Consider the following 23,909-nt stretch of genomic DNA (forward strand, 5'->3'; position numbering starts at 1 on the left):
CCTTGAGGGGAGGCCCTGGTACAACCTTGACCCGTGGCCAAGCCGCTCAAGAGTGGTTCGTTACAAGACCCCCAGGTCTTGGGGCACCTGGTGGCTCAGTGGTTGAGCGTCTGCCGTCAGCTCAGGTTGTGATCCTGGGGTCCTGGATCCAGTCCCATGTCAGGCTCCCCGCAGGGAGCCTGCTTCTCCCTCTGCCTGTGTCTCTGCTTCTCTGTGTTTCTCATGAATAAATAAATAAAATAAAGGCCCCCAGGTCTACCACCTGCCACCATGAAAGGAGCTGGGTGCTGCTCAGGAGATGCAAACCCCAGGTGCCCCTAAGAGACCACTGTGCATTGGATCTAGGAGCAGTGAATTTTTCACAGGGAGGGAGGTAATGCTAGTACTCTGATACGTGGGAACTGAAACAGTGCAGAGGAAGTCAGGGTGCAGAGAGCAAGCAGGAGGGAATCCAAGGGGGCCCACAAAGCAGATACTGGGGGGCAGGAGTCAGGGACATAAGGAAAGAGAATTCAGGGTTGGGATGAAGACCTCACCCTTGGGGCCACTTTCCCTGCTGGATGAGTTTACCCCATCCTGGGGAGAGAGGGTTAGGGAGTCCTCATAACCACATCATCTTGGGCAGCCAGGTAAACAACCCCTCTAGAAGCAGCGCCCTACTAGAAAACGCATCAGTGTATCCAGATCTACAGGCAGACAGATACAATCACACGCACACGCGGACATAGGCACACACGTTCTCTCTGTTCATTGCGACATTAGCTGTCCAAGTCTATAATCACCACACACAAGAACGCCTAACTGGTTTACCTGGTGGCATCAAAACATGACAGTGTAGTCTAGAACAGAGGTTGCCAAACTTTTTTCAGTAAAGGGTCAGACAGTAAATACTGTAGTTTTATAGTCTTGTTACAATCACTCCAACCTGTCACTGTCGGGTAAAGATAGCTGGGGACAATAGGTACATGAATGGGTGTGACTGTGTGCCAATAAAATGTTACTTAGAATAATGGATGATGGGCTGAGTGTGGCTGGAAGAAGAACCTGCAAACCCTGGAAGATCTGCTCCACCTTACAAACAGTGGAAGGAAGGGAAGCTTTCGTCTTTAAGGAAGGCGTGGAGACTCCGGGCACAGGATGGCTACGGAAGCAGAAAGAGCTAGCACACCTGAGGCACGTGAGCATCAATGGGTCATAAGGAAAGAAACTAGGGTCAACTTCCAAGGATAGAAGCCAGTCGAAGGAATAGTTTTCATCTTTTCTGCAGAGGCTTGCCTGTATAGACAGAGATGGACCAAGGCTGGTATATAATTGTGGGAATTAGCAGGTGAACGGGGAAGATGTCTGGGGTGTGAGAAAAGATTGCAGGGAGGGTTGTAAGGAAAGAGACCAGGCCACGGGTGACATGTGCTATTCGTTCAGATGGGGTGAGTCCCCCTAATGGGAAGCTTGTTCCAATTGGATGGTGGGAGATGTGAGGAGAGAGTCCGACAGCCTAAGTTCTCCCCCTGGTAAAAGCAAATGCAGGAGTTCAGGGGAAGATGGTTTTCAGGGTGGTGTCACTATTGCAGAAGCGATAGATATATGTTGAGCAGAAGAGGAAGTCAGGATGAATAAATATACTGGGAGAAGACCCTACAACACGCAAGTCATAACTGATTTTATTCAAAGCAATATTAGCTTTCCTATTGTAATAGTTTCCTACGGCTGCTGTCACAAATTGGCACAAACCAATTTGTGCTCAAACAACACAGACTTACTATTTTTTAATGCTGGAGGTCAGAATTCCAAAGTGGGTCTTCCTGAGCTAAAATCAAGGTGTCGGCAGGGTTGTGTTTCTTTCTGCAGATTCTAAGGGAGAATTTCTTTCTTCCTTTTCCAGCTCCTTGAGGCTGCCCCCACCCATGCTACGGCCTGCTTCCATCCTCAGAGCCAGCAACATCAGGCTGAGTCTCTGGCTACATCACTCTGACTATTCTGCCTCTGTGTTCCACTTTTTAAAGACCCTTTGTGATCACCTCGGGGCCACCCAGACACTCCAGGATGATCTATCTCCTAATTTTAAGGTCAATGAATTAGCAACCTTAACTGCATCTGTAACCTAACATATTCATGGGTTCCAGGGATTAGGATGTAGACAGACATCTTTGGGAGCCCACGCTATTGCTTACCACGCATACCTAAGATATTTTGAATTTTTTTCTATTATTATAGGAAACACACCCTCCAGATTAAGCTGATTAGAACACGGTTAATTGCTTTCCTCAATTTTATCTTTTGTGTCCTTCCCCAGGGCGGGGTGGGATAGTACACAGCCATAAATTCATCTTTTATGGTATATTGGTCACTCAGGATATCTGTGTTTCATTTTTCATTTACAGACCTTCAATTTGATGTACAACTTTCTATCAGTCTGAAGGTTTTTTTATAGCATGCATTTCAAGCTCTAAGCTTGTGGAAAACACACACATATACAAAGTTTACCAGGATCAAAGAGCTAAAAGGTGTTAGTAACATATATGGTGGAAGTCATTCCAGACAAAAATGGAAATTGAAATTGAGGAAACCAAAAGCTATCGGAGTGGGCCAGAACAGCCCTAAGGCTCACATCCAAATGGAAGCCTATATGGCAACTCTAACGTCAAAGGTATACACTAAGATAGGGTACTTAGTGTATACTGGTCTTTGGACAATTTCATGAGGATTAACTTGTGCCACCAAACTATACCACAAGCAACCCCAAAGACCTCAGAAAGCCCACTTGTATCACTACCTGATGGCTACTCTTTTGAGTAGTCTTTACATAGATTCAGAATAAAGTGGTGCTCTGATCTCATACTGCAGACCAGTTCTGCCAGCAGTGGCTAACTTTTGATATACACGTCGGGAAGAAATTCTGGATGTATGTGTACACCTTTCCAGTTTTTGCCAATGAATTGTTTGCTCTAGGAAAGAGATCTCTAAGCTGTCATAGACACTAAAAGCAGATAACTGTAAAATTCTTCTGAAGTGGTTTTTATCTCAGAGTTGGAATAAGATGTCTCTTTGGGACTGACTTTTACTTTTTAGCTTGAATAAATTACACATATATAGTAACTGTATATATAATACATTCTCTCCCCATGTCACAAGACCCTTTACTCATTCCTACTAGTTAAAATTTGACACGAGTCTAGCTATGATTATCTAATTATGTTTATACTTCTTCCCTAATATTGCCTTTTTTTCCCTAATTGACTTATTTCTGTCTTCTATTTTGTTGGCGGTGTTTTACAAAGCATTGAATTAGTTTGCCTCTGATTACCACTTTGGCTCCATCCCAAAGAATGCTGTTGGATTCTTTGTTAATTTCATGAATCATTTGACTCAACATTCAAAAATTGTCTACAGGCTTTTCTCCCCCCTCACAATATAGTTTTATTAAAGTCTTCACATGTCTTTTACATTATGTTTTATGCATTTCAACTTCTAAGCTCACCTTTATATGGTAAAGAACACGATGGTCTAATTGTATGCATTATTACTTGGATTGTCAGTGCCAAATCAATATTTAAAAATCTAATCTAGGGATCCCTGGGTGGCTCAGTGGTTTGGCGCCTGCCTTTGGCCCAGGGCGTGATCCTGGAGTCCCGGGATCGAGTCCCATATCAGACTCCCTGCGTGGAGCCTACTTCTCCCTCTGCCTGTGTCTCTGCCTGTCTCTCTCTCTCTCTCTGTATCTCATGAATAAATAAAATCTTTACAAAAAAATATAATCTGGAATAGAAGGCAAATATAGTCTCTCCTGAGACACATAGCTATACACATAGCTTCAGATCTATACCCACCTTGTAGGAAGGAAATGGAATAAAAATCAGGTACCTGGTATGCCCATCCACTCCATCTACCTACCTACACCTACTTACCGATGCCTAACTGCATACCCACCTAATTTTATTTTCACAACAGCCTTGTGAAGGAATGGTCCTCATGCTTATTTTGTTGATTAGAAAACTAAGATAAGGATATATGTAACTTGCCCAGGTTGCAAAGGTATTAGATGGGAAAACAAGCAGCACAGAACAGGAGGAACCACAACAGATCTGGAGCCAGCCTGTCCTGGGTTTGAATCACAACTCCACCACTATCCACTATGGGATTCTAGACATGTCACTCATCTAATCTTAGATCTCCTTTTTTAATGAAATAGACAGCCTACTGTCTTCAAAACTCAGTTTTCAAATATTAGCAATAAAGTCTCAGAATTCCATGCAACCATGAGGCCATAAGATGGTGACGTCAAATAAAATGCCTCTAGTTGAGTGGGGCTACCAGGTGTGCTGCCAGAGAATGGAAGTGTTCCTTAGGCCCTGACTTGAGGGCTTGACGTTAATGACCTCAATCTAGGGTTGAAGGTGAAGTCAGTTATGTGCTGATCAAGGACTTAATGACTCACACAAGTACCATGAGAAGGGCTGTCCTAAGCACGGATGGTGTGTGTGTGTGTGTTTAGCAGAATGGAGATGATTACATCATGAGAAATAGCTGATGAGCTCAGGCGACTATCAGCATGTAAATCCTGCCCTAAAAGTTGCTTCTCTCTCTGCTCTTCTGAGAAGTCAACGAAGGAAGGAACAGACAGCTTTAAAGCTTTCCCTCCATGGAAGCAGCAAGATGGTTCACATGCAGATTTGGAACTTCCTGACCCAACTCTAATCTTTCAACATTCTATACTTAGCTTGAACTTTGTAAAGTTCTGAATTTTATAAATCTTACATAGCTGGGCAATCTCCTATGATAGTTCTATTAAATGAAGTTAGAACTTAATCACAAGGGGCACCTGGGTAGCTCAGTTGGTTAAGTGCCTTCAGCTCAGATCATGATCCCAGGATCCTGAGATCAAGCTCTGCACTGGGCTCCTTGCTCAGCAAGGGGGTCTGCTTCTCCGTCTGCCCTTCCTCTTTACTCATGCTCTCTCTCAAAATAAATAAATAAATAAAATCTTTTTTTTTTTTTTTTTTTAAAGAACTTAATCACGAAAGGATTAGTTAGTGGCAACTATTTTGAATGTTTGAGATGGTGGAGAGAAAGGTCTTGAAAATTCAATCATAAGGGATTTCAGAGAATTATGATTTTCTAGAAACGTCTTCCAAATGAGAACCAAATTAATCAAAGCAGTGTAGGTAATGAAGTAAGAACTAAGCTTTAGTTCCTTTTGATGGAAAAAAGTAGTTTTAACAACAGGAACATTTAAGAGTACCAATAGTCCAAACTGAGAAGAGCTTCTGTCCTGAGCCCCACACTATGGAGAGCCCTGCCCTGGCCATGTCTATGTCAATATTTTCTGAGTGGAATCCAGGAGGAGCCTGAGAATTTTACCTTTAAACTCAGCCTTCTTAGTTGTGATCAAGACATCTTTATCAACCTCAGCGGATGGAAGAGATTCTACTTACAGTTTGACTCATAACTTTCTAAGTGTTTAGACATACGGGTACCACAGACCTTGCAAATATTAGGGTTCAGCCTGGAAGCATATCCTTATGTGAATAAAACCGTGGGTTAAAAAGAAAGAACTCTGGTGCCTCTAACTTAAGACAGACTTCATCGAAGGTCACATTTGTCATCTAAGAGGAAATCTTGGCATTGGTTTATTATGTGAGAGAAGTACTTTTTTAAGATTTATTTGAGAGAGAGAGAGAGAAAGAGAGAGCATGAGGGGCAGAGGGAGAAGCAGACTCCCCACTGAGCAAGGAGCCCGATGTAGGGGTTGGATCCCAGGACCCTGGGATCATGACCTGAGCCAAAGGCAGAAGCTTAACCAACTGAGCCACCCAGTCACCTGAGAGGAGGACTTCTTGATTTTAATTATACCACCTCTCTCTCTCTCTTTTTAGAAATTATTAACTGGACAGACTTTGGGGGTGGGGACATGGAAATATGTTTTCTCTATACCAAGTAGTGTGAATCAGGTTTGAAGTGCTTGTAGTATCAAAACACCTGACCCAGATACTTGTAGAAAATCTCTCACATTTACGAAAGTGTATTTTATGATGAATAGCAGAAAACAACTCCTGTGAATTGAGGACCTTGTGGTCTCCAACAAAACCTATTTCTTTATCTGAAGCCCATAATCACCATCATCATCCCTTTGTAGGCAAAGCCACCAGGACAGTGACCAGCCAGAGCCACCTGAGCAGGGCACGGGATAAGAGTACAGCACAGAGGCCAGCAGAGGGAGCTGTCACGCTTAATCTCTGCCACAGAATCTTCTACGCCTAGTTAGCTCTGCATTTGGGGACACCGTTTGGGTCCGTTTGTCCGTTTGGGGACACCGGGCTCTTTCCTAAGCAAAATGTGCCGAGATTTGTTTCCTGATGTGTCCAATGACCATTTTAGTTCTTGAAGTATGTTAAGAATTCTCCAACGGTTTCATACTCTTTTCCCACTTCCAAACTCTTCAGGAACACTAATCTCTGGTCAAAAAGCACCTCTGAATGCCCAACTTGATGGAGGAGGTCTCTGAAATGTTGACTGATGCATCCTGGGGAGAAGGAGCACTTCTTGGTCTCGTTTTATTTTCCTGATAAAAGAATCCAATGTGTCAGTCGTGAAATCCAATGAGAAGGTCTACAAATTGGTAGTCTTTCCATCATTCTTTTGTACTTCCTTTCTTGAGTGAGCATTTTTTGAACACCTGTAGGAGGACTGTGTGTAGACCAAGGTTATAAGCAGAAGTCCATTCCCTCAAGAGGTTACAGCCCAGAGCAAGCAGAACGGAAACTGAGCAGAGGTTGCTAATGAGCAGGGATCCCAGAGTGAAAGGCTGTGGCCCCAGGCAGCTGAGTCAATAGGTGCTTTCCTCAAACACAAAGAGAGAAAGGAACAGAAAGACAAACCAGGAAAGAGGAGGAGAGCTGGGAGAGCTCTACAAAGCCAGTTCTTAGCAACTTGGGGATGAAGGTGTGGAAGAGAGGGCCATCCGTGTCTCTCCTCTGGGAGGTCACTAGTGTCATTTATTTTCAAGGTGTCAGAACTGTGCTTACGTAGAGGAGCAGATTTACAGCTAAAAGCAAACTACAGATCCCAAAATAATGATTTTGACTTAGGTCTGGTCTGTGGGTGGATTCGGAGGCGCTGCAGGGTGTAATTTGTTGGTGGTGTTGTTTCCTGGCAGATTCAGCCTTCCAACTGCAATTTTGCTTAGACTAATATTCCCGTTAGTTTGCATATTCTAGACGTCTAAAGAACAAAAAGTGGGAAGGGAAAGGGTGGTAGGACGATCAAGACGCATCCTGTAATGCAGAGGAAAGAGGCCCTGGAACAAAATAATGAAAGCTTACCCGCTAGGCATCTGGTGTGTATGTTGTGGTGAGTGTGCATGTATTTGGGGGAGTGAATGGCACAGATGGAAATAAATTAGTCCCCATTTGAATCTGTCGGCAAACAAGTTACACGGTGAAAAATTAAAACGTGGACTGAACCCATTTGGCGCTCTGGGGCAAGACCCACTTTTCTACCACTTGGTAGTTAGTTCTGCTTTGGGGAAAACTTTCAACCTGTTTTCCTTGCAGGTGAAGTGGGGGGTGGGGGTGCAGACACTAACACATCTTTTTGCAAAGCAATTCCTCAACACCCATTAATTAAATATTAGTAAACATTAATAAGCTTTATTAGAACAAAAAACAGTATAACTTTCAACAAGTATTCATGACTTTTTCTAAGCCACTGCTGTTCCAAGATGGCTTTCTTCTGCAAAGTGATTTTAACCTGAGATACAATTCATTCGTTTTAAAATATCCTATAACAAATCTATTATTCCACAGGTACATTTTCAGTGTATTCCCTGGTTGCACAAGAGTAATATTCACTGAAATTTATTTTTCATTAGTTTGATTTTACCTTAAAAATCTATGCTTATTTACCATGATTACACTTCTACCAAATGGAACTTTTTCACTCAACTTTTATTCTAAAAGCTTGCCTTGTGAATTATTATTGCTCTGGTCCAATTTTTAGGTTTTGAAGATTTTTTTTCCCTTTCTACTTTGAGTACATCAACTTTGATAAATTCAAGACATTTTTCTTTTGATGGTATATTCTTAAGGGTTCTCCATTTTTTCCCCTAAAAACTACTACTAAAACATCATTTTTTCCGTATTGATATTCATATTTGAACTGAAGCATCTTTTGGTTCCTATTTTTTACTTCAAAAGATTGGTTATATAGATGGCTTAGATGTAATATTAAATAGGTATAATTAAATTATGACAGAATTTAAATACATTTAATAAGTTAAATATAAAAATATCACAGAAAATCATTTTATGAAGCATTCAAATTTACAGACTCAGTGAATATGTTAATGGACTACATATATTTTAAGGAAATAAACTTCTAAACAGATTCCAAATAGTCATAAAATTCAAATAAAATGATAGTTTCCTGCTCAATTTTTGTCAAGGCTACACAAAAGCCCTGATTTTTAGAAATTTTTATTTAACAGGTGTGCAAACAGATGCAACTTGTTTATTTTCTTCATACTTTAAAATTTCACCACTCCCAGAGAGTCTCTGGGTATATTTATATATATTAAAGTTCAAAAAATTACATAATTTTAGCAGCAAATAAATTCTGTTTCCTTTTTATCATCCAGGCAAAAAATATAATCATGAGACTCTGGAATTGCACGTGCTTTAAATAACTTGCTAGTCAGCATTACTGTGGCAGCAGACTGACATTTAGAAGAAAACGTGTTGGGATGGGATGCTGTTTGTTTCATTTGGGGGTGCTGTTATGTGGTGGTCTTTATACCAACAACTGATATGGTAGTGTAACAAGGGATGCAAGGGGATGCAAAAATACCGGTTTTGCACACTTGTATACTGTGTTTATATGTAAAACGTGAATTGGTCTCTCCTGCCTGTACAAAAAATGTAAACAACGTTAATATTTGTTGATTTCTCATTAATGAAGATATATTAACTGTCCCTAAGTCACTTGAAAAAGAAATCCTTTCCCCTTACTTTGGGATCTAGTTGGCTGTCTGCTTCCTCTCTCAAATAAAGCACACATAAGGCAGAACCACTGTCTGGCCAAGTTTGGGTCTGACTCCCAACCGTTCTTGCTCCCATCTAGCCTATCCTGCAGCAAGTCATAAGCACAGTGGATTAATTGCAAGAACTCTGGGGTCAGGCTGCTTGGTTTGGGCCTGACTCACAACTTCGTGGTGGTGTGACCTTAGCGAGCTATTTGATGGCTCTGGGTCTCAAGTCATGGTTTGTAAAATATATATTATTTTATACAGGGATAATCGTATTCATTCATAGGGTTGTTCTGAATTGTTAATATGCATAAGGCGCTTAGAAGAGTGCTCTGCACATAAGTAGTATGTGAGTGTAGTCTTCACCTGAAGTTTTGGGCTTTCTTTCCTCATCCAATCCTACCTCTTCTCTACTGATGGTGTGTATTTGGACCCCCTGGTGCTTGATCCTCAGATTTTCCATGGAAAGTTCCCCTTGGTCACACTCCCTTCCAATGCAGGCAGGACCTGTGTGCACATCTCCGTACAACCCTTGCCCCCAAATTCTAACTTCACATAGTTAACTCCTTTTGCCCTCTCAATCTCATGTCAAACATCACTGCTGGGGGGATGCCTTCCCTGGCCCTCCTAGGCTAGCTTAAGGCCTCCTGCTTCAAATATTCCTATTTCTCTAATTTTATAGCTCAACAGTTATGTGAATATTTAGTACATATGAATCCCTGACTAAAATGCAAGCTTTCTGAATGCAGAATCAAAATTCATTTTGTTCATCACTATAACCCAATCATTATAGCACTTGATTTATAGTAGGTGTGTAAGAAATATCTGTTATATAAATGAATAAATTAATGTTGGAGATGAGTCTGAGACTCAACATAAGTGAACAAGATTTGCCTAAGATTATACCATTAAAAATGACAAAATTGTCAGGAGAATGAGATTCTCCTGCCTCAATGACCTCTATTATTTCTAGGGCATTAAATCTTTACTTACACATATCATACAAAGAACCATGTGATTTAAGTACAGTGCAGGTTCTAGCATGAAAAGTAAAAGTACAGATCACAGAGAACAGAAGTATCTAAGGTAGTTTGGAGGAACTGGGCCCCCCTGAGGAAGTGATATTTAAGACATAAAGCAGGAGTTAAAATGAGCAAGGGGAACTGGGCAGAAAGTTCCTGATAGAAAGAACCACTTATGCAGGAATACAATGATGAGCAAAGCTGGGTGAATAAGAACAGAGAAAAGACCACTGTGATTGCAACAAATGGCACAGGAAGAGGGAGGCTGAGGTTAATCTGACGGGCAGGGCCAGATCAAGCATGACCTCGTGTACCAAGGAAAGAATTTTGTTCCTCAAGTAACAGGACAGATTACTACTGATAGGGTCTAAGTAGGGGTAACATGACCAACTCTGCACTTACGTAAGGTAATACTGACTGCCCTAGGGGAGGTTTGGGAAAGAGCAGACTTACTAATTGGGTGGACATAGGGGTCAAGTCAGAAAGGCGTGTAAAAGATGATGCTCAGATGTCCAGCATGATCAACTGAGAATTATGGTACCATTTACTGAGAAAGAGCCATTAGCAGATAGATCAAGAGTTTAGTTTCATTAAGTATGTAATAGGCTCTCAATAAATAGTGAGAACTATTATTGTGTTTGTGATTGCTGTTGTTACTGATGACTGAAAACCAATTGCTCCAACTGAGGGTAATGGTGACTTCTATGGATTTCAATGGATTGGGGTCTTAGGTGTTGTTCCCACTGTGTACACAGTCACTTCTGGACTTGGTGTTTGGGAGGAGGGATCACCTAGGGGCAAATGCAGCTGAGCCTCAACATGGAAAAGCCTTTTGGACCTCCAATCTGATTTCTCGGGTAAGCGTAGGATAACATGGGAGTAGCACATGAGAAAATAGCCTTCTGTTTTCTTGAATTTCCTTTTCCTTTTCCCAAGAATCAAGAAATTTTAGATACGAAAATATGACCATGACCTCCAGGTCTATAACGGCCAACAGATCTATGAGGCCACCAAGGTTGTATGAGGAGAACAAACCTATAAAATTAGTCTTGATTGGCCTGGGCTGAATAATGGGATGAGTGCAGACAACTCAAAGGACTGTCCTATCATTTGGGTAAGGAGAGATGAAGCAAAGAAATCAAGAGGTGTGCTTAGATCTTTTGATTTACAGAAGGTATTTTATACCTCATTTTCTAATCTAGATTTTATTCCTATCATATCTTGACCTCAGGTGGGACAGCATCATACTCATTTACACTGTTTACATAAAGTAAAAAAAACAAAAACAAAAAAAACGCCTCTCAGCCTGGTTAGTTGGCAGTACTGACTATAAGAGACCCTATCTTAACCCTGGTGAGCCAGCGCTGCTTATATAAGTGTGTGAGGTGCATGCTGAGTCCTCACATGGTGTGACAGCTCCACTGTCCTTGTACCCTCAAGATGCAAAGACCACATGTCAGGATTAGCTACACGTGTTAATCAGAATCCCTGTTATCATTATGCTGACCACCTTGTTCAAGAAGTCCCAGAACATATGAGGTGGCTGGCAGATGTGTGAAATACACTGAAAGGCATGTCTGTTTCAGAAGTTGGGGGTGCTGACTTGAGAAATGTTGCAGTACTTAATCTCTATGCCAACTGGGCATTTTGCAACCAGGCATCTGTAAGACAACTACTGCAAGGGGCAGTAAAGGAAGGTCAAATATAAGAAAGTCCAGATTGTTTCAGTTCTACAAGGTCCTGCCTATCGTCTAAAAGCTACAGCAATCCTTGCTTAATCTTGCACATATAATATATATATAACTGGCATGACTTAAAGCACAATCACCATTAAGGAACATCACACAAACACATACAGATCAGCACACAACAAGGGATTTTAAGGAGAGGGTAAGAGGAATCTTTTACCCAACATTCTGAAGTTTGACATGGCTTTTATTTATATGAGAACACTTATAAAGCTCCTTGAGAAATTTTAATATATTTTTAATTTATACCTTTATTATCGTATTTATTAAACTAGGAAAAGCATCTAGTATTTACTTTGATTTTTTAAATTTAAATAAGCACATATGAACAGCTTCCAAATGAACCTGTCTTCTTTATTGCTTCGGGTCATTTGTAATATTCTGTGATTTGGTATAATCTAGCAAGATCTGAAGGACCACCCCCCAATTCAGTACAACAAAATGAGCTAGTGGGGATTTACTTGGGCATTTCTGCGTCTATCCCTCATCATATTAACTGCTCCTTGTGTACATTTACTTCAGTGTTAGCTTTTTGAGACGTGTTGAAAATAAGACATTTTTATTTTCTATCTAAAAATTCTGAAGAGGATGTTTCCTTTTTCATATCTTCCACAATTAGAAGCCTGAGTGTGAAAATCAGAGCCTGAGTATTCCAAACAGGTCTCCACCACTAACTAGCTACATAAACATTTCATCTGTGTCCTAGGCTTTTTCCATCAACCTCAGATACTCATCTGTAAAAAAAAGGATAAAGTTGTACCTGTCTCAAAAAGTGTCCAGAGCTTTGTTACATATAAAGGACTTCGAGTTGTGCCTGGCACCTAGTCAGTGCCCCAGAAATGTTAGCTATTGTCACCATCATCACTGTTACTATCCTTCTGAAATAGAATCATTTCTTTTGTTCCCGGGCGCTTGGACAAAGCCTACAAGAATACATGTTAAACTTTTCCTTCTGTATTCCAAGCCCTTTGCCTTATCAGCAGCATCAATCTTCTTCACTTTCCATTCAATAAAGGTTTTCTCAGTCCAGTGATTCTCAAACTTTTTCTTTTACATAGACACCTTTATAATATATTGAAACATACCAGGAATTTTCACATGATATAATATATAATTTTAGAATCTTTTAATTAAAAATTACATATAAACAGAGGGATGTGAGGAACCCCCTACAATAACTCCATAGCCCCGCAGGGTCTTCATCGGTGAGGAACCATCACTTTAATCAATAAATAATATATTTAAATTAAAATGAAATTCAGTTCCTTTATTCAAAGCCCCATGAGTCACAGCTCTTTTGGCCTCTCTTACCTCGCCCATGACTGCTATGGGTGTCTCTCCTGTTGCCTGAGCAACACGATGTTCTACTAAGTAGAACATATACTCATCGTAGAGTAGACGGATCAGGTGGAAGGAGCCAAAGCTAGCAGCACTGCGTAAGGTTAAGTCCCGAATAACCATTGAGCTGTTTCAAGAGAGAAGACATATATGCAGCCAGTATTAGTGACCAGGATGAGAGTTCAACCTACTTTTCCTCCTAAAAGAAGTTAAGCCAGAGGGTCGAAAAGGCTGGTGTATCACACAACCTGCCATGGAATAATTTCATTACTGAAAGCAGTTGGCTCAACTTGTTTAAATAGGGTGGTTAAAGAGGGCCTCCTTAGCCAGCTTTGGTTAGATCCTTATCAGATCTAGACAGATCTTTGCTGGGAAAAACCATCTTACTGTTATAGGTGAGTCTTCTGATTCTATTACTCTCACAGATGGGACCAGAACTAAATTAAAAAAAAAAAAAAGATTTTTGAAACACTGACAATTCATCGCCACCATAAGAAAAAGCAACTCAAAGTGACAATCTTTTTTGAGGGTAAGCAATGTGTCACCACCTCTTGGTGATAATAACTTTGGATGGACACTTTGGAATAAATAGGTATTTGTGCCATACAAAGATTGCAAAATATACTAAGTAATGTTTCCAGATGTGGCAATAGAGAATGTACACGAGTATGTACAGGGATCCCTGCAAATCCTATTAGAAGGTAAATTTATTAAGTGATTCCAGTTTCATAATGATGTCCATTTAAACTAAGGTGATTTTTCCATTGGAAATAAGTATAATAAAAATAATTAAGAAATGTCTATCTTTGAAAAATTAGAATTTATAAAATATGATACCAAAATATGAATATTATTAATACTAACAATATACTCTATTATATTTAAAATGGAAAGCAGTCCTAAATAAAATTTTGTCCTCACTGAAGATGTGCCAGTCTTGGAGCTTGTTCATGTACTTCAAACCACCTTATTATTTCTAACTTAGAGTCAGAGTCGGGTGTCTCTGTGTGTGTTTCTTATCACTTTCATTTCATGGTCTTTTCTAGAGATTTTTGGCCTAGAAGGGCTAAAACAGCTATTAGAGTCTTAGGTGGAAGAGAGAGGATCTCACAAATGTATAGGCTGATATTCCTAAAGCCTGCTTTGCAATGAAGAATTGTAAAATGTCAGGCAGATGGAAAAAGACTCTACTTCTCTTTTCTGTTTCATTGTCAACTTTATTTATGTAGAGGCTATTAATATATCAAATTCTATACATCCAGTTTCACAAGTGGCAGATGATCATGGTACATCTGAAACTCTAAGCCCTACATTCTGATTCTGGCTCTTCATTAATTCTCTGTCGACTTCAAACAAATCACTTCCCTGAGACTGTTTCTCTTCTTGGGTGAAAATAAAAGCTATGGTCTTGGTCTCACCTAATGTACAGGATTATTTTAAGGATGTGCAATAAACTTATGAATGAACAGATCACTACTTAAACATAAGTGGTTATAATTATACAGAACAGGAAGAGACGAGCTTCTCATTCTCAGTTGGTTATAGCAGCAAGAACAGGAGGTTACTATATGATGATGGCAGGAGACCTCTCATTAGTGTATTTATTTGTTAAAGAGAAGGAGAAGCAGGAGTTTAGAGTGAGATAGACTCATGTTAATCACAATGTGATCTTAATCGTAAGCACACCATTCAACATTTTAAGGTTCAAGGTTAGTCTGAGGGTCAAATGATATTACGTATGTGAGATCTTAAGAAAACTACCCCATTACTAATTTCTCTGACATTGGCTGTAGCAACATTTTTCTATATGTCTCCTGAAGCAAGAGAAACAAAAGCAAAAATAAACTATTGGGACTATACCAAAATGAAAAGCTTCTGCACAGCGAAGGAAACAAGCAAAAAAAAACCTAAAAGGCAGCCTACTGAATGGGAGAAGATATTTGCGAATGACATATCCAATAAAGGGTTAGTATCCAAAATTTATAAAGAGTTTATATAATTCAATACACATATACTCAAAACACAACAATCCAATTAAAACATGGGCAGAAAACACAAACAGACATTTCTCCAAAGAAGACATACAAATGGCCAACAGACACATGAAAAGATGTTCAACATCACTCATCATCAGGGAAATACTAATCAAATCCACAATGAGGTATCACCTCACATCTTTCAGAATGGCTAAAATCATGCACTGTTGGTGGGAATGCAAACTGGGGCAACCACTGTGAAAAACAGTATGGAGGTTCCTCAAAAAATTACAAATAGAATTACCAGATGATCCAGTAATCCCACTACTGGGTATTTACCCAAAGAATATGAAAACACGGACTTGAAAAGATATATGCACCCCTATGTTTATTACATTACTTACAATAGCTCAATTATGGGAGCAGCACAAGTGTCCATCCATTGATAGATGAATACATAAAGAAGATAACACACACACACACACACACACTGGAATATTACTCAGCCATAAAAAGAATGAAATCTTGCCATTTGCAATGACAGGGATGATTTAGAGTATAAAGTTAAGTGAAATGTCAGTCAGAGAAAGAAAAATACCATATGATTTCACTCATATGCAGATTTTAAGAAACAAAACAAAGAGAAAACAAAGACAAACCATAAAAAACATACTCTTAACTACAGAGAACAAACTGATGGTTTTTTAGAGGGGAGGTGAGTAGGGGGAATGGGTGAAATAGGTGATGAGGATTAAGAGTACAATTATTGTGATGAGCACTGAGTAATGTATAGCATTGTTGAATCACTATATTGTATGCTTGAAATTAATATGTATGTTAATTACACTGGAATTAAAAAGGTATCAATTACCACAGTACTACATATATTAGAGTCAATGATATATTCATTATCATATACACTAGTTCTAGTGAATAATTCCTTAGACTCAAATACCTTAGTGAATCTTCAAGTTTAGACTCTGTAAGTGAGTTATTAAAAATAGATTCTTTCATTCATATGCCATAGATACAAAATTCTGTTTATAATTCTATGCTCTTTCCTAAAATTCAATGAGACATAACCCACTTATAAAATAATAAATATATATATATAATAGCTGTTTGAAATCAAACAATTATTTTTCTATGGAAAAATCTTAAAAGGCAGAGAAACCTCTACTTAAAAGAGCAAAGCAAACACAACACAAAAGTAACAATAAAATGTTGCATAACATTTTTACCTGGACTGATCCCAACTTGATCATGTGAAGTAAATAATTTTGAAAAATCAAGTCATACAGAAACAGAAAACTTGCTCCTAACTCTATCTCTTGTTGAAGAGAGTAAATATTTATAATACATACCAGAGAAGACAAATGGCTAACAAATATTCAAAAATATGAATAATCTTATTCAAATTTTTAAAAATTGCTAGTTAAATATCACCTATAATCTATCATACTGCAAGAGATGAGGAGATTCAGTGTTGCAGAGAAGATGGGAAAAGCATTCTCATTTACTATTTCTATGTGTATAAATTCATGAAGGGAAATTGGCAATATTTATCAAAATTAAAAATGCAAAAAACCTTTGACCTAGCAATTCTAATTCCATAAATTTACACAAATGAACAAAGATAAGTTTTAATTGTAGCAATATTTATATCGGTGAGAAACTAGGAGGGAAAACCAAATATCTATCCCATCAGTCAATGTTGATTAAACAAATTACAAATTAGGGCTCAGTCACATACAAACTGTATGCAAGAATTTAAAGAAATGAGGAAAACCAGACATAAGGGTAGGTACATGGAAAAGAGTCCATGATATTATGTCAAGTTAAAGAAGTAAAATATATAGGCGTCTATTTAATAGAACAACTATCTTATAGTTGTGTTTTTTTTAAATCCTACTCTTAAGTAAATGGGAATTTATTAGCACTAAGCACACTTCATTAATACAGTGTTAGTCGCTGTAAAAAGTTCAAATCTTTTAACCAGAATGTGTCTGAAGAAACAGGGGCAATTTCATACAAAGATTACAGTATTTTTTATCGTTGTATCACAATGCCGAAAACCACCTAAATGCCTAAGAATAAGCAGGAAAGGTAATGTTTGAATAATGTGTGAGATGTACATATAATATTGAATATTGGGAGTACATTAAAAAGTTATGTTTTTAAAGATGTTTAACAACAAGAAATGTGTAAGATATAATGTTAAATGACAAATGTTAAAGGAAAGATATAGGTAATAGACTATGGTAAACAACTGGATTCCAATTTTATATCACACTAAAAAAAGCCCCAACAATTTACCGGTGGTTATTTCTGGGTATTAAAATTATGAATGATGTAAGTTTATTCCTTGCTAATTTTTTAAAAAGATTTTATTTTGGGGGCCCCCAGGTGGTTCAGTTGGTTAAGCACCTGACTCTTGGTTTCGGCTCAGGTCCTGATCTCATGGTTTGTGGGATAGAGTCCTGTGTCAGGCTCCATGCTCAGCAGGAGTCAGCTTGGGTATTCTCTCTCTCTGCCCCTCCCCTCACTTGTGCTCACACTCTCTCTCTCTCAAATAAATAAATAAAATCTTTAAAAAATAATAAAATTTAAAGATTTTTTATTTATTATTTTAAAATTTTTATTTATTTATTCACGAGAGACACACAGAGAGAGACAGCGGCACAGGCAGAGGGAGAAGCAGGCTCCTCACAGGGAGCCCGATGCAGGACTCGATCCCAGGACCCCGGAATCATGCCTTGAGCCAAAGGCAGACACTCAACTGCTGAGCAACCCAGGTGTCCCAGAAATTATTTTTAAGTAAGCTACGCCTAACATGGGGCTTGAACTTATAACCCCCAGGTCAAGAGTTGTAGGCTCTACTGACTGAGCCAGCCAGGTGCCCTTCCTGGTCATTTGTAATATTTCATGTACTGATTTCATTTTTTAAAATGTTTATTTTAGGGCAGCCCAGGTGGCTCAGTGGTTTAGCGCTGCCTTCAGCCCAGGGCCTGATCCTGGAGACCCAGGATCGAGTCCCACATCAGACTCCCTGCATAGAGCCTGCTTCTCCCTCTGCCTGTGTCTCTGCCTCTCTCTCTCTTTCTCTCTCTGTGTCTCTCATGAGTAAATAAATAAAATCTTTTTTAAAAATGTTTATTTTAAAAGATGACATTATAAATATAAAAAAACAATTCTGGGTCAGTTGAATGTCAATAAATCTTGGCAGGGATAAATATCACAGATATAGAATGAAATTATATATAACATATATTTATTTTTTAAATTCAAGTTTTGGGTCTTTATATTTCCCTTAAGATAGAATCATCCTGAAATCATGTTAATACTAAGGAAAGTATTCATATTGAGTAGCTTTCTGACATCACTATGGACATGCAGAGTCCATTGTTTTTTCCCAAGAGAATTTACGTTCATCCACTCAATAGCTGTTTATGGCATCCCTACTCTGTGCCAAAGAGGGTCTTGTTCCAGAGCAAGTCAGATGAAATTTTGGTTTCAACAGAACTCACACTCTAGAGAAACGGTTGAGAAAAACACTAGTAGATATAAAATACAAATTCAGGTAGTGATAAATCCTATGGAAAAAAAATAAATCAGGGAAAGAGGTCAGGGAGTGATGGGGGCTGGCATTTTAAGTTAGGTTGTCAGGTAAATTTTTTCTGAGAAGGTGATACAGCTGAGCAGAAACTGGATTGAAGTAAGCCATGTGAACATGTGAGCTTTCCTGGCAGAAATGAGAGCAAACACAAAGGCTTTGAGGAACCATGCTTGATGTGTTCAAAGGACAGCCGGGAGGCTCATGTGGCTGGAAGACAGTGAGGAAAGAGAAGAAGACACAATGGGTCTGGGGTCACTACTGGCTGGTCTATGTTGGGTCTTGTAGAGCATAACAAGACCTTGGATTTTATTCTAAGTGTCTCTAGAAACTTTTGGACAGTTAGGCAATTACCTTATACACACATAATACCAAAATCTGTTTGAAAACAAATAAACAAAAATCTACTGACCTTCCATCATAATACCTATTTTTACCAAATACTGATAAGCATGCCATGAAATTACTGTCCCGTGTTTAGAAAAGAATCAGCCGAATTGCATTATTAATCCCATGTCTACTGTAGTATCTCTCTCTAGGTTGGGCTTTTGCCCTATAAGCCAAGTATTAAATGACACAAGTAACAGTTTAATTGGAAACTTCTTTTCAGACTCAGACTTCTATAAGATATGTTGCAAAACAGACTCCACTGGATTTCATGTTGCTAAATTACCATAAACTCAACTTCTTTTAAAATCAGAGTTCTAAAGTTAATTGTTTTATACATGAGAAACCCCCTTGTTTATTTATCTTTGTAACTAGGGTCTGGAAGATGAAATATATACCCTAAAAAATGATACTTAGACTATCTCTTCTTAGGAAGGGTGTGGGGATATGTCACGTAGCCCCATGCAAACTCTCTTTTCTCAAACAGGGCTTACAGTTGATTCCAAAAGAATATTACCATTTGGGAGATGTATAAATTGTCCAGTTGTAGGGAAGCTACGTTCCCTGTACTCTTTCAAGTCACTGTAGCAAAGCTATAAGTTTTGTTCTTGAAAAATGGGATATTTGGATGACCCTCAGGGTGGCTCTGAGGAATGTTCTGTTAACCACAAAACACACAAGCTGAGAAATGGCCCACATAACTTCTCCATTTCTGCCCAAGAAAGGTGGTAATATTTTTTTTTCTACCTCCCAGGGAGCCAATGGCAGTTACTCAAAGCCAGGTTAGGCAAGGAGAGACTCCCATTTGGAGCAGAGTGGTGTCTGCCCATCAACTGCTGCTGTTACGATTCTCTGCCAGCCCATTTCTATATTTGTATGCATGTAAATATATACACAGAACTTTAAAAATTGTGATATTACCTGACTTCAGAACATGAAGGGTCTGTGTCTATGACTGCCAAATTCTTATTACAATGCCAAAAGCCTGAAAAAAAAAATACTTTGTAGTTCTGCTACTCTGATACTTTGTGAATGCAGTTTTCATGACTCAATATGTTCTTCTGCCGCAGTAAAAAAAAAAAAAAAAAAAAAAAGTTTGGATTTTAAAGGCTCTTCAGTTTCTAAGCTATGGACTTTGCCTACCAGTAGGAGGTATGTATCTGTCTGAATATGCCTTTCCTTCCGTGGTCCTGAACTATATGCCTCTGAGTCCTTTTGAAATAAAAATAATAACCATAATAGTGTCTAATAATAACAAGCCAATTATCCCCGACTCAGGGAGGACAGAGGGCAGGCAAGTGATGATCTACTGGGTTTGTGTATCTGCAGAGAACAAGAAATACAAGTAAGTAATTTTCTCTCCTTTCAAGATACTTGCAACAGATCTCTGTGGAGATGGAGGCACCAGGGATGTATTTCTAAAATGATATCAACTAAATATAGAAAAAAAAAAACTCACAGGAAGGAGTAAGGCAAGTCTGACATAACAACATAAGAAAGCAGTAAGAAAGAAAAAAAACCTTGCATTTTCTGATATAGAGAATGCACTCTGCTTTGGGCCACAGAGGTTTTGGAAGAACCAGCTTGTATAACTTTGGTTTCACCAATCATTCATGAAATACATATACCATCTGCCTGACTTTCTGAGAAGAAAGTGTTTGAATTAAAAAAAAAAAATCAAGTCACAGGTAAATGGGAGAATATCTGAAATCTTAAGAAATGTTCTCAAATTAAAATTCTGAACTCGACTATTACCACTACTGGTGCTGCAGCTTCTTGAGACACCGTGACAATGTTCTCCAAACCTTCACCACATACCCAGGGAAAACTTTCATCTCTCGTCAACCAACATACTTCTCATTAACACCCAGATCTAAACCTAGCACTGGCTTCACGGCAGCATACCAGGGGGTCACAGACTCAGGCAGCATTTTAACAAGGCGCTTCTCAAATTCTGCTGACTAAAAGTATCAAATGTAGGAGACCTAGAACTGTGGTTATCACTCTAGTCCAAAAATAAAAACAAAATAACAATAATACAAAGCAGGCAGGCTTTCGTTCACCGCACTTGACCCTGGGCTAGACATCAGAAAACTGTTATGTAAGATGAGGTTAACTCCTAAGTAAGCATATATAGTGGATTTACAGCTCTCCTTTGGCTTAGCAAATAAGAATTGAACCAAATCAAGTAAAATCAGGTGAAAGAAAGAAATCACGATAAAAACCAAAGCAACTATCATCATAATTAAAAGATCTCTGGTTCCATCTTCGTGAAGGTGGTCAAAAGCAGATGGAAATCTCATAGTTTGGGCTTCTGGGTGGACAAGTACCACAAGTTCCTAAACTCTGTGACTTATTCATACACCTTCTCTCCACACAACTAGCTCTGGACTCACCATGGAGATTTAGACGACGACCATGATGTGCCCATAGCCACAGTGTGCAATGTCCTGTGGTCATTACTTTCTGATATGTGCATGGATGCACAAGATCTAAACTAGGAACTACCTAAACTCCAAAGTAGATATACAGCCTTTACTAAAGCCTGTGTCAGTCGAGATACCTTCATCTAAAGAAGCAAAAAAACCAAACTCCCACTACGAGAAAAAATTCCAAGGTCAGAAACATAATTTACCTAATTCATGTTATGAAATGAAACCCCATCTCTCAATTTCATCCTAGGTATATAAGCCTATGAGCACCGGCTGTTTTTAACCTTTGGAGGCACACCTATGGTCAACAACTCATCCCAACATTTGATATCATCTATGCTGTAACCTAAAAGGCTTTCTCTTCCAGGGTTCCGTGTTGATAAAATACAGGTATTTAAATCTATATTATTTTAGTAATAAGAGATTCATATTGTCCTGTCTACTAGATTATTGGTTCTTAAACTGGCTATGCATTAGAACCACCAGGATGAAGTTTCTAAAGACAAAATTTCAGATTGCCTCTATTCCTATTCCTACTGCCCCTCCACCAAGATTTTGAATCAGTAGGGTTTGGGGAGATACCTACAATTTTTTTTTTAATACTAATTCTTAATGCGCAGCTAGGTTTGAAAACAATTGTTAACCTGATAAAATTGAGAAATTAACTGGATGGTTCTGAGCATGCATCACAATCACCGGAAAGACTTGTTTAAAACCCCAGATTGCTGGAACCAACCAACCTCTTCAGTTTCTGATTCTGGTAGATTTGGGAAGGGGCCTGAGCATTCGCTTTTGTAATGTGTTTTCAAATGAAAGTGATGCTCTTGGTCTCTAGAGACCACAGTTTGTAAATTAGGGCACCAGAGAATCAGGAGGGGTATGGCATTAAATCTTCAAGAAAGAAGCATACATAATGCACGCTTGCAAGAGGGAGGATGCTGGCCCTTTCCTGACTTCTGGTGCATACATCGCCTAGACTAGCACCTGAAACCTTCCCACCTGACAACTCCAGGGCCATGAGCCAGCGGCTTCACTTTCCTAACAGAGAGTTTATTCCCATAAACTTCCCCATATGATCATGTCCATGATGCTGGAATCATTGAGGTAGGCTGAAGGTAATTACATAACAGGGAGTTTTCAAACAAAGTCAACACTGATTTCTTTCCTTCTGACTAAGAAGCATGCACATATACACATAGTTGCAGAACAGGAAAATTCAAGAAAGCTTAGGAAGAATTGAGGCTATACCTGTAGAAAGACCACTTTAGCAGGAATTGCCTGGCAGCTTTCGGAAAACTGGGCCTTCCCTCATAGGGCTTTAGCGCCTGCATCATCACATTGTCGAGCCATGCAGCCCACTGCTCCAGGGTGCTCTGCTGCTGGAGAGTCATCTTGAAGTCTGTTTCTAGTCTCTGAACCATGTTGTCATCACACTGGCACACCCAGGAGGCCTGCTCCTGGGACAATACATGGAAAGCAAAAGGAAACTTCAACTCAGCATCTTTTCCTTGCATGTCAGCATGCAAACCCTATGCACGAAGGGGAAATTAATAATGACAGCTTCAAACAATGAAATGAATCAAGAAAACGAATGGCTACCCGCCCGTTGTTAGGAAAATGAACATTACCCTAGTGCATGAAGACACGATGTGGTGCAAAAGCATGACTTGGTTTTCCTACTCAAGCTAGTCTGTGTGAGGGACTCAAATACATGATTATCTAAGAAAAGGAGAAGCTGAACCCACAGTAGGCAGGGTCTTTCATCCTATTGTTCTCATGCTGCCTTCAAAAGTTTGTTCTCTCTCGTTCTCTTCCCTCCTCCATCAGATACAACTTGAAAGCCAATCCATTTGAGAAGATTTAGGGTAAGTCAGATGGAGAAACAGATTCAATTGGCCACAAGTGGTCCCTCAGGATTCAAAGAGAAACAAATGCTGAGTGGTAGAAGGTAGAAGCAGATGCTGTATGAGTTTTACGGATTGAGAGCAGAAATCTCAAGGGCCATCAAAGCAAGGGTATGGATGCAAATGAATTCACAGAACTGAAAACAACAGTAACAATGACAATAAAACTACTTTTGAGAAAATGTAGACATCTACCTGCCTAGGAATTCAATTACTGCAGTTCCCATCCTGCGTTGCACTGGCAAGTTTCATATTTAGTAACAGTGATGGAAACAGGAACTTTAATTTTGTTGTTTAAATATTTTATTTATTTATTCATGAGAGACAGAGAGAGAGAGAGAGAGAGAGAGAGAGAGAGAGAAAGAGAGGCAGAGACACAGGCAGAAGGAGAAGCAGGCTCTCTGCAGGGAGCCCGATGTGGGACTCGATCCCAGGACCCCAGGATCATGACCTGAGCCAAAGGCAGACGC

At 39.2% G+C, this 23,909-nt stretch overlaps 1 protein-coding gene across 8 annotated transcripts in view; it reads right to left on the minus strand.

The window, feature by feature from the left end:
- The window catches only part of RFX3 (regulatory factor X3), a 288,427-nt gene that overhangs the window by 15,549 nt on the left and 248,969 nt on the right, over window positions 1-23,909 (minus strand). For all 8 annotated transcript variants that reach the window (XM_055309886.1, XM_055309893.1, XM_055309885.1 and 5 more), the window contains 2 exons: window positions 22,784-22,992; window positions 13,101-13,254 (listed from right to left, as the gene is read on the minus strand). In XM_055309886.1, coding sequence (XP_055165861.1) covers window positions 13,101-13,254; window positions 22,784-22,992 — 363 coding nt within the window. The remainder of the gene's footprint in view (window positions 1-13,100; window positions 13,255-22,783; window positions 22,993-23,909) is intronic.

The sequence above is a fragment of the Nyctereutes procyonoides genome, unplaced genomic scaffold (genome assembly GCF_905146905.1).
Source record: "Nyctereutes procyonoides isolate TBG_1078 unplaced genomic scaffold, NYPRO_anot_genome, whole genome shotgun sequence".
NCBI classification, from domain to species: domain Eukaryota; kingdom Metazoa; phylum Chordata; class Mammalia; order Carnivora; family Canidae; genus Nyctereutes; species Nyctereutes procyonoides.